Source organism: Peromyscus eremicus, chromosome 2 (genome assembly GCF_949786415.1).
Source record: "Peromyscus eremicus chromosome 2, PerEre_H2_v1, whole genome shotgun sequence".
Lineage (NCBI taxonomy): Eukaryota > Metazoa > Chordata > Mammalia > Rodentia > Cricetidae > Peromyscus > Peromyscus eremicus.
The window spans coordinates 161,061,754-161,073,010 of NC_081417.1; the positions used below are offsets into that span (position 1 = coordinate 161,061,754).

The 11,257-nt window shown below is 47.7% G+C and overlaps 1 protein-coding gene across 1 annotated transcript; it reads left to right on the top strand.

Annotated features, from left to right (window-relative positions):
• Positions 1-3,422: 3,422 nt before the first annotated feature.
• On the top strand, positions 3,423-11,257 carry Rpl22 (ribosomal protein L22). Its single transcript, XM_059255469.1, has 4 exons — positions 3,423-3,523; positions 5,239-5,343; positions 7,853-7,977; positions 11,057-11,257. Exons 1-4 carry the CDS (start codon positions 3,512-3,514, stop codon positions 11,199-11,201), a joined length of 387 nt encoding a protein of 128 aa, XP_059111452.1. The 5' UTR covers positions 3,423-3,511; the 3' UTR covers positions 11,202-11,257.

Sequence of the window (11,257 nt, forward strand, 5' to 3'; positions counted from 1 at the left end):
TAGAAAACCAGAGCCCGGGAACGCAGCACAATGGAGAGTTGGTGGTTCGGCCCTTCGGCCCTTGCAGTCTGAGTGGACTGTGTGTTTCAGCAAGTAAAATCGTGAAAGAGAACCAGATGACTTTCCCACCATTGTGGAGTCACTGAAGGAGGCACCAGTCTCTGTCTGAATCCATTTTGTTCTCCTTTGGTTTTGCTCTTGGCCTTTCATATTTCTTTCTCCTGAGCCATTGTCTCTCCTGCAGTTACGTTGGATTGCAGAAGAAAACAAGACTGATAAATGTTATATGATATTTTGTTTGTGTTCTGACAAATAAAGCTTGCCTGGAGATCAGGGGGCAGAGCTAGCCACTAGTTAACCATAGAGGCCAGGCCGTGGTGGCACACACCTTTAATCCCAGCACTTGGGAGGAGGAAGCAGGAAGATCACGGTTCAAGGCTACCCTGGGCCACATGATATTGATTTAGTCTAAAAGAGAAACAGAGCTGGGAGGTGGTGGCTCACACCTTTGATCCCAGCACTTGGGGTTTCATGCCTTTGATCCCAGCACATGGGAGGCTCATGACTTTGATCCCAGCACACGGGAGGTGGAGACAGGAAAATAAGGTGGGTGGAGTCAGGATCTCAGGCCCATTCAGTCTGAGGATTTGTGGAGACAGGATGAGCATTCATAGAGGTAAGACGTGGCTGGCTGCTCTGCTTCTCTGATCTTTCAGCTTTCACCCTGATATCTGACTCCAGCTTTTTTTTTTTAATTGTTAAGACTAATTAGGATCATGTTTCAGATAAATACCTTTATGATAGGGGTCCAAAAGTACCACACATACCCCAGCAACAGTGAGCCTTGAAGGACAGATCACCCCATGAAGAAAATCACCTGTGATGTGAGGAGCTGGGAGCAGAAGTCATCTCATTGGAACTGGATTGCTATTCTCAAGGAATGTCAACAGTGGCTTCCCCACAGCCCCTCCCAGAACAGCGGTGCTGACCAATCAGCCTGCCCGCCTGTCCGCTCGGAATCACCCAGGCCTCTGCTATCTCCTTTTTCTTGTCATCCACTTAAAGACAGACTTGAATTCATAGGCTCCTTTATCTGTCTTCCCAGTGCTCCACGTTGATTCTTTATTATTTGTCTTTTTTGCTAGTGTATTGGGCAGGTGAGTGTCTAGTCTGTTGGGACTTCTGGAGCTTGAGGCTTTGCCCGGAATAAATCACATGTTGAACCTTTCTAAGCTAGGGGCTGAGTTTCCTTTCTCTCTCAGACAAGCTAGCCATAAATTTGTAGTAATTCTCCTGCCTCTGCCTCCTGAGTGCTTTGATTACGGGTGTAAACCACCATGCCCAGCTTTCGTCTGTGGTTTTTAACAGAAAATTTAAGGGATTGCTTAATTTTTTTTTTCATGGCTCTCAGGATGGTGCAGAGAGGAAAGATACCTCTTATAGAGCCTGACAACCCAAGTTTGGTCCCCAGGACCCGAACAGTGGGAGGTGAGAATCCCAAAGTTTGTTCTCTACCTCCACACACGAGTGTGGTATGCCTCCCCCACCAAAAAACAATAAACAAATTTATTTTTTAAAGTTTTTTCAGGGTTAGCCAGATGGTTCAGCGTGTAAGGGCACTTGCCACCAAACCTGACAGCATGACTTCTTGGAAAGGAGAGGAGTGACTTCCGCAAGTTATCTTCTGCTCCCCACATGTACACTGTAGCATGTACACACCACACACACACACACACACACACACACACATACACACACACACACACACACCATGACATGATGCTGTGGTCTACAGATGTGTTGGACTGAATTTATAACTATTCTGGAATATATGCAGTCTTCGAGCCACAGGCTGAACATCTGAGGAGGGATGCTGATTAGCTGGGGGCTATGATGAGAAAGGAAGTATTGGAATAACTGTGAGTATCACTGCTGCTTCTGGAATATTCCAGCTGCCAGTGACAGAATGAAGCAAGAGCAGACAGCACCAGCAGGCATGGAGGAAGCAAAGCCACGTCTTGTAGGACTTAACTGGGAGGGCTGCCAAAGCAGAAATGTTTGCAGAGCCCAGCCTCAGCACTGCAAAGGCAAGATCAACAAGATGCCCCTGGGTATGTTGGTTTGTGTCTGTAATCCTAGAATTTGGGAGAATGAGGTAGGAGGACTGCTGAGTCAAAGGTCAGCTTGGGGAACATAGTGCTTTCCAGACCAGTCTGGGCTTCAGAATGATATAGAGTGTGGCTCTGTCTCAACCATACCAAACAAAAACCGAAGATAATCAAACCAAACAGGAAAGAAAACATCAGCCAGCATTGACGCCCGATTAGGGGGCATCAGACACTGACTTTAAACCTGACACATCAACATGGTTTGTTTCCGCCCAAGATTTTAAGTCAAGACCAGGCTTTTAGGGAATTCCTGGCAACAGAACTGGATTGTGCAGTGATCACAATTCAGAATCCTAGAGGATAACTCTAGGAACACAAGGCATCATGTCAATGAGCTGTACAGCTAGGGAGGAAACCCTCACTTCGCTACCGTTGGTTGATGAGCATCAGCAAGGGCAGAGAGCTGCTGAACACGACCCTGCATGACCAGATCTGGGAGGTCCTGAAAAGCTGGCGTTGGCTTTTGGAACTGGGGAATTAGAAGGCAGAGGGCGCCAGATTTAATTTGTAGACTCAAACTGGAGCATACTGCTCCTAGCTGAAGAAGGAAGGACAGTCACATGGGTGTCATGAACTTCCAAGCGGGGCGTTTTATTTAGGATGCAGAAATACAGCACTGGAACTTGTTTTTTTTAAGGGGTTGACTATGTACCTTGGTAGGCCTGGAACTCGATATTGTAGTCCAAGGCGGCTTTAAACTAGCTATGCTCTTGCGGCATCCTCCTGCCTCTGCCTCCCAGTGGTGGGATTACGGGAGTGAGCCAACAGGCCTGAAGGACACTGGGAATTTTAATTTTCTCTGTGGTCAAAAAGAGATAGCCCCAATCTCCTCAAGTTACTGCGTTCGATTATCATCTGGCCAGCTGGTAACTTCCTGTTTAGGAAACGTTTGTCTTAATTTTTCGAGACTTTTTTTTTTTTTTTGGCTTTTCGAGACAGGGTTTCTCTGTGTAGCTTTGCGCCTTTCCTGGAACTCACTCTGTAGCCCAGGCTGGCCTCGAACTCGCAGAGATCCGCCTGGCTCTGCCTCCCGAGTGCTGCCACCACCGCCCTGCGAGACTTTTAAAAGTAGAGCTAACCCCTTTATTTCTCTTTGGGTTCGTCCAGTCTCCCTCCGGTAGTTCGCAGTGGGACCGTCCATCTGGACTCCTCCCTCTCCCGTCAGACGACTTTGCCCTGGGAAAACCAATAGCTGCCCGATCGTTACATAGGCGGCTGGGAAGCGGCGATCTAGAGGCAGGGCTGATCGATTAATGCTGCCTGGCTCCTTGCGTGCCCTGTGCGCAGCGGGCTCTTCGCGCCTGCGTAGTGCGCCCCCCTCCCTTTCTGCCTCCTCTGCCGCCATGGCGCCCGTGGTTAGTATGGCTCCGCGTGAGGCCGCGGCTCCCGGAGCGGCACGTGGGCCTGGTGGGCTGGCTCGGGCTCAGGACCGCGTGGGGGGCTGCGCCCTGCAGCGTCAGGCCGGGATGGCCTGGCAGGAGGGACCGAGGAGGTCGGGGCCGCGGCCGGGCCCAGCACGTTGTGGGCGGAGGAGGCCGCGGCTCGAGGCGGTCGGGAGAGCCAGGAGTGCTCGGGGTGGCGCATCGGGCTTCTGCCCGGAGCCCGTGGGAACTTACGTGCTGCGGGCTGGATATCATCCGGACCTCGAGTCCAGCCTCGGGTTCGGGTACCGGGCCCGGTTACTTGGGCGAGGGGCGGGGAAGACGAATGTGACCTGCCACCCTGGGCAGCAGAGTGGAAATGGCCCTTCACGGGGTGGCAGGTTTCAGAGCCTCGCTTGGCCTTGAGGAGGATTCTTCTAGCACCCCTGGGGCAAGCTGCTTTCATTAGGGTGCAACTGTACAGTTTACTTTCTGGTGTTGGGCAAGGAAGGCCGGATTTCATTCTCTTGGCTGTGCGGCGCCTTCATGTCAGGCTCTACCTGGAGGTCGCTCCACTTGGACATAAGGTTTTAGCTGGTGCTTTATCTTTTAGTTGGGGTTCTTAGGTGTATTTCCGGTTGTCTTAGCATTTCTAACTTGGCTATAGTGTGGTTTTGGTTTTGGTGTGGTTTTGGGTTAAAGTCCTGTAGGGAGCTTTGGGGGTCCATTGTGGGCAGGTCCTCTTACTGATCTGTCCTTTCCCCGGGGCTAGATTTAAAAGCAGTCATTTTGATTGGTAGTGGGAAGACACATTGAATGTAACAGTTTTGTAGTAACTGAGAAGTTGACTCAGTGCAAGTTGTGAATGGTCTCTTGAACATGAAGGGAGATGAATGCCATGTGTGAATGCAAAGCCTTTTTTTTTTTAAAAACATTTATGTATTATGTAGTGTTATGCCTGCATGTATGCTTGCACACCAGAAGAGGGCATCAGATCTCATAGATGGTTGTGATCCCCTGTGTGGTGCTGGGAATTGAACTCAGGATCTCTGGAAGAGCATCCTGTGCTCTTAATCTCTAAGCTGTCTCTCCAGCCCTGCAAAACTTTTAATAGTAGAAATGCATGTAAGTTCTAACAAGTTTCAGGGGTCTGTAGAGAGACGATTGATGAATATTACTTTGTAAAAGTGAACTGGACCCTCGGGTGTAGTTTGGAAGTGCTAACTCACGGATTAAGGCAGTCGAAAGGCTGAGAATCATTGACTACACCTTTCCCCTTTAGTACACTGGGGTGGATAGCAGCTAGAATACTAAGCAGCACGGTGAAGTGTGCTGTAGTCTGAGATAGAGGCTAAGGATTTCACAGTGAGTGTGCAGGGCACTTGTATGCTCGTGTTTACAGATGAGTAAAAACTAAGGAGTCTTTCTTGGGAAAACACTCATTGTGGTTCATGTGCTAACAGACCTTCGTGCTTGGAAAGATTGGGGTGTCTGGAGAGGTTGAATGGGACAAGAGTGTTAATGATCCCCCTTCCCTTGGCATGTAGAACAAGTCCCTTGACATTCTTTTGAAAGGAACCCTTCATCTCTTTGGGTTTGTATTTGTAAGGACTTTTATACCTCTGACATACTTTGTTGTTTTTTGTTGTTTTGATTTTGGAGGGGGTGCACTACCTGAGGCTTCATCTTTGTTTTCTGTGTACCCTTAGAAAAAGCTTGTGGCGAAGGGGGGCAAAAAAAAGAAGCAGGTTTTGAAGTTCACCCTTGATTGCACCCACCCTGTAGAAGATGGAATCATGGATGCTGCCAATTTCGTAAGTGACATTCTGTTGCACCTCTGGGCTGGGAAGCAGTGAGGTCTGAGAGAGTTGGGAACCTCTTGGAGTAGGTCTCTGTTGGGCTTGTAGGCAGTCCCGCGGCTCTCACTTAACCAGAGGGGTGCAAGTTAGGTATTTATTGCTGAGTCTTGAGCTCAACAGGCTAAATGGAAGTGTAATGGGCTGTGGCATGTGGTGGCACAGCTAGCATCCTAGCTTCCTCCTCTCATGATTTCCAAAGACGATTTTACCCAGTCGGGCAAACTCCACGGGTCCAGCATTGCTGTTGGACTTTGTTGAGTTTAATCTGTATGGGCAGCCTCGTCCTGGGCCTCTGGATCCTTAGGCAAATGGCAACAGCTCACCACAGCATTGAGGCCTGTGTGGGTTTGTTTAAACTCCTTGCTGAGCTGTCTTTGGGGTTGTTTTTTACAGATTTGGTGCTGTCCTAAGGTCCCCCTCTCATTTAAATTTTGTACATGCGTGTTTGCTGCATGTATGTCTGCACCATATGTGTGCAGTGCCCACAGGGGGCCAGGACAGGGCCAGGTCGTTAGTTGTCAGCTACCGTGTTGGTGCTGAGAGCCAGCCATCTCCAGCCTTGTCCTGACTTTTTTGCCCCCCATTCCCATTATCCCTAATGCTCTCCTCGTCTAGAATTATTGTCTCTAGAGCCCCATTTTGGCAAATGGAATTAATTAGCCTTGTGGCTACTAACCTTGTATGGATGTCTGCCCCGTCTATGCCTCAGTTGGCTCCTAAGTCTTTATCCAGTGACTTCTCCATGGCTTTGGTTCTTTCTCCTTTTTTTTTTTTCTTTTTTTTTTTTTTTGTTTTTTGTTTTTTGTTTTTGTTTTTCGAGACAGAGTTTCTCTGTATAACAGCCCTACTTGTCCTGGAACTCACTGTGTAGCCCAAGCTGACCTTGAACTCAGATCCAAGATCCACCTGTCTACCTCCGCAGTGCTGAAATTAAAAGTGTGTGCCACCACACCCAGCTTGTTTTTTTTTTTTTTTCCTCTTAATTAAAAAAAAAAAAACCCATTCATTTGTTTGTTTGTTTGTTTGCTTGCTTTGTGTGGTGGTGCATTTTTTTTCCCCCAGCTTTTGGGAGACAGAAGCAGGTGGATCTCTTGAGTTCGAGGCCAACCTGGTCTGTATACTGAGTTCCAAGACAGCCAGAGCTACATAGAGAGACCTTGTCTTTCAAAAGAAAAAAAACATTTTTTTTTGTAATTGTGTGTTTTGCCTGCATATATGTCTGTGTACCACATGTATGCCTTATGCCCTTGGAAGTCAGAGGAGGGTGCCAGATCCCCTGGAATTGGAGTTAGAGATGGTTGTTACTGCCTCGTGGGTGCTGGGAAACGAACTCGGTCCTCTCGAAGAGTGGGAGTCTACAGTCCTTGGTGGCTTCTTTCTATGTGGCATTTGTGTATTGGCCCTGCCTGGTGTCACCACTGTGGCCTCAGCACACCGTTCCCTTTGCACTCATCTCTGCTAAGATTTCCCTTCTAGAAGACTTGTTAAGTAAAGTCAAGCTGTGTTTTCTCATCCTTGTCCCACCGTAATTAACAGTTTTCTATTGGAGTTTTTAAAAAGCTGTAGAAACTTCCTTTTGAGTTGTCCCAGGGTTGAACTCAGGACCTCACACATGCTAAGCGAGCATTCTGACCTATCACTGAGCCACGTCCTCAGTCCCTAAAATGGTAGTTTTGAGCTGAAAGGGACTTCATCTCATTGCAGTGGCTACAGAACAAAACAAAAAAGTCCTTTTGGACGGAGGTCCCTGAAGCCTGAGGTGAATGGCTTGCCCTGGCTCACATGGTGCTTTGCAGAGTATGTCTGGGATCATGGGTCCCTGTCGCTTCTGCTGTACCATGCAGGTGATTCCAGGCAGGTCTGTAATTGTTTTTGTCGGTGTTTGTCTTTACTCTTTCTACTAGGTGAAGACTCCCTCTCTCTGTAGTGCTCAGAACTGTGCTTCCTGCTCCTTAGGCTCAGAGGGTGCTTGCAGCTTTGCATGTTCATATAAGTTTGGCTCTTGGTTTCCTGCTTACTCTGGACCCTTTTGGTTTGGTTTTTATGTTGAGATAGGTAGGATCTCATTATGTTCCCTGGCTTACTCTTTACCCTTTGACCATGAGTGTGCTGCCCTCTGGGCTTTCCGTGTGGCACACATCATCATGCATGGAACCAGTCAAGAATGTTTGTGCCAGCATATCTTCAGATTGCATGAGATTATGTTGAATAGTGTCATCTTCATGAACTTGCCTTATAAGCTTCATGACCTGAGTCTGATCCTTAGAGCCTGCTTAGAGAACTGACTCTACAAAGTTGTCCTCTGATAGTCAGACACACACCATGACCCCCACACATACATACACACACCCCCATACAGACTGAAGATTTTAAAGATGCCTGTAGTTTAGTGTTGGGAGAAAGTCTGAACTAGTCTGCCCTTGAGACTGGTAAGCTCACCACACTTACTGGCTCATTTCTGCAGGAGCAGTTCCTCCAGGAGAGAATCAAGGTGAACGGGAAAGCTGGGAATCTTGGCGGAGGGGTTGTGACCATTGAACGGAGCAAGAGCAAGATCACTGTCACTTCTGAGGTGCCTTTCTCCAAAAGGTATGAGGGGGGCTTCCTTCCCTTTTGCTGTGCAGCTGTGTAAAGGGCAGTGAATGAGTATGTGTGATATGTGTTGTATATAAAATATATATTTTTGTTTGTTTGTTTCGAGATAGGATTTCTCTGTAGCCCTGGTTGGCCTCGAACTCAACAGAGATCCGCCTGCCTCTGCTTCTCAAATGCTGGAGAAAATTTTTAAGATTTATGTTTAGTTATGTGTTTGTATATGCAGGTGCCCTAGAGCTGGGGTTACAGGTGGTCATGAGTTGCCCACTGTGGGTGCTGGGATCTGAACTGTTCTTAACTGCTGAGCCTTCTCCAGGTCTATTAAGTGTTTATATTTATTTAGCTTGTGGTCATTTCTAAATTTGGTTCACAGACTACAGTATTTCAAGCTTTGAAAGGGACTCAGACTTTGGCTGTGTTTTGTTAGTTTTTTTTTTGTTTGTTGGCTTGTTTGAGGCAGGATCACCATAACATAGCCCTAGCAGTGCTGGAACTCAGAGATCTGCTTGCCTCTGCTTCCCCAGTGCCGCCAGTGCTGGGATTAAAGGTGTGCGCGGCCACGTCTAGCTATTCTTAAACTGTTTGCTTCCACTGCTATTAGATTGTAGTGGTGAGATGGTCCCCCACCCCCCAACGTAGCTCAGGCTGGCTCAAACTCACTATGTAACTGAGATTGCCTTGATGCCTGATCATGTCCTGTCTCCTGAGAGCTGGGGTTACAGGTGCATGCCACCACGCTTGGATGAGAGCATTCATTTTTAATTCTAGTTTTGTTTCTTGTAATTGCTCCTATGGTATTGGGTGAGAGATCTGATGCTGTTGTGGAGTCTTTCCTTGCAGGGGTATGACACCGATTATTTAGCCCCTGATATGTGAGGATGTGGATGAAAATGGTGACCTGTTGATTTAGGAGAGTTGGACATAATTGGGCCTGCCTCGCAGCTGGGGTCTGGAGAAGCTTTTTCAAATAGGGAAATTTTAAGAATGTGCTAGGCGGGGTCTGTTGATTAAGACCTTGTCAGCAAATAGATGATGGCTGCCCGCTGCGGTGAGTGGGGCAGGCTGTGCACCACAGACATCTTCTTGTGGCCTTTTTATCCAGGTGGTAGGACATTCCCCCGCTCCATGAACTGTAGTCTGACTGGAGCTTCCTTGTCTTTTTGGGATTTTGAGAGTGTCCCTCTAGCTCGGGCCTGCCTTGCCCCTGTGAACCGCTCCTGCGGGGACTGCCAGTATGATTCCCACAGCCAGGTGCCTTCCTTCTCTTTTGGGGAGACTGAGAGTTGAGCCCTAGGACTTTGGATACACTAGGCATTGAGGTACATCCTCAGGTGCCACTGTCCCATGGTCCCTTTTGTTTGTTTGATGTTGAGTTGGTTTGAGATAAGACTTGCTAAGTAGCCTAGGCCAGCTGTGAGAACTTGGGGCGTAGCTCAGGCAGGCCTTCAACTTGGGATTTTTCTGCCTTCATTTCCGAATGCCTTCCTTGCCTGCTTACTTTGCTTTCTTGATGACAGTAGCATTATTTTTTTGAAACACCCAAGGGTGTTTCTGAGTCTGGGACATCTTTTTTTCTTGCCCCTGACCCTGTGTTACTGTGAGTTTTGAAACTCCCTGAAGTTTGGCATTCAGCTCCTCATTGCAGCACATTCTAGGGAGCAGTGACACTGGGTCTTATGTACCCCGGGCTGACCACAGACTATGGATCCCTCGGTTGTGAGATGAAATGCATGTGTTAGGACAGCTGGTGATTGCCTGTTTGTCTGTAGGAAAGACTGGGTAGAGGTGAACCATTGTGCTTTTGGCTGCTGGTGAGGTTGTTGGTTATATCTGGGTCCTTGTTGGTGAGCTGGTGTTTACCTGTGTAGTATTCCCAAGAGTCCAAAAGGGGGCATCCTTTTTTGGCTTGTTTGTTTGTGTGAGGCAGGGCTTCTTTATGTAGCCCTGGCTGTACTGGAACTAGCTTTGTAGACCAGGCTGTCCTGGAACTCAGAGATCCCTCTGTCTCCTGAGTGCTGGGATTAAAAAAATAAAGACATGTACCATCTCTCTCTCTTTCTCTCTCTCTCTCTCTCTCTCTCTCTCTCTCTCACACACACACACACACACACACACACACACACACACACGCGCACACACACACACACACCCCTCCCCTCCCCCCAGCAAAGATGATGTATCTTGAGTCCCATTTTGTAGTGGGAGAAACTGAGGTGTGGTGAAGTTAATTTGCCAACTTCCCTTCATGGTATTGGGAATATAGCCCTCAGGATCTCACATCATAACATCTTCAGTAGTGCGATAGGCAGTCAGGCATGTGGAAGGAGCAGGTTTTGAAATGCTAATTCAGGCTAAGGCAGCAAATAGATAACGAAGATTATAGTATGGCTGAGAGGTAGCTCAGGTGTGGGGAATGTTTGTCTAGCATGTGCAGCACCTTTAGGAGGGAAGAGACCTGAAGAACTTGAGAAGCAGGACAGATCATACCAGATTGTACCAGAGTTTGAGGCCACTCTAGGTAACAGTGGGACCCATCTTCTAATAAGAGTCTCAGCTCTGGAATGGCTGGGTGGCACATGCTGTGCCCATGTGTTAGATTATGGCCATCCCATTGAAGAAGTTAGGGGACTCAGAGCATTGGTAAATAGCCCTGACAACCCCTATCTGCCACTTCAGGGAGGCTTGCAGAGGGATGTGGGAGGACTTGGATTTGGTTGGGAAGTTAGTGGTTCTCAGCAAAGGTGTTAAATCATGGGTAACTGTCAGCTGACCACTGTGATCTTTCTCCAGTGGTCACTGCGGACCATTTCGTAGGTGTTTGCTGTTGTTTAGGGGGCCAGCTGGTGTGTGCTGACACGTCCTCCCTCACCTTTGTTGGCAATTTAGGGATTTAGGTAGACGTTTGTCTTGTTAGAGTATTGGCTTAGGTGTACACTTGGCCTGTCCTTGGTTTGGAGGTTGAAAAAAATCTTAAAGTTGTTTTCATTGTGTTTTATGAAGTTAAATGTTTCAGAAACATTGTGGCAAGAAAGCCACAAGTCTAGTGTAGTTCTGAAGTGTTCTTTCTCTGCAGGTATTTGAAATATCTCACCAAAAAATATTTGAAGAAGAACAATCTCCGAGACTGGCTGCGTGTTGTTGCCAACAGCAAAGAGAGCTACGAGCTGCGCTACTTCCAGATCAACCAGGACGAGGAGGAGGAGGAGGATGAGGATTAAGACACATTGGTCTGGAATGTTTTGTATTAATTCATAAATAAAATTTAGGAACAAAA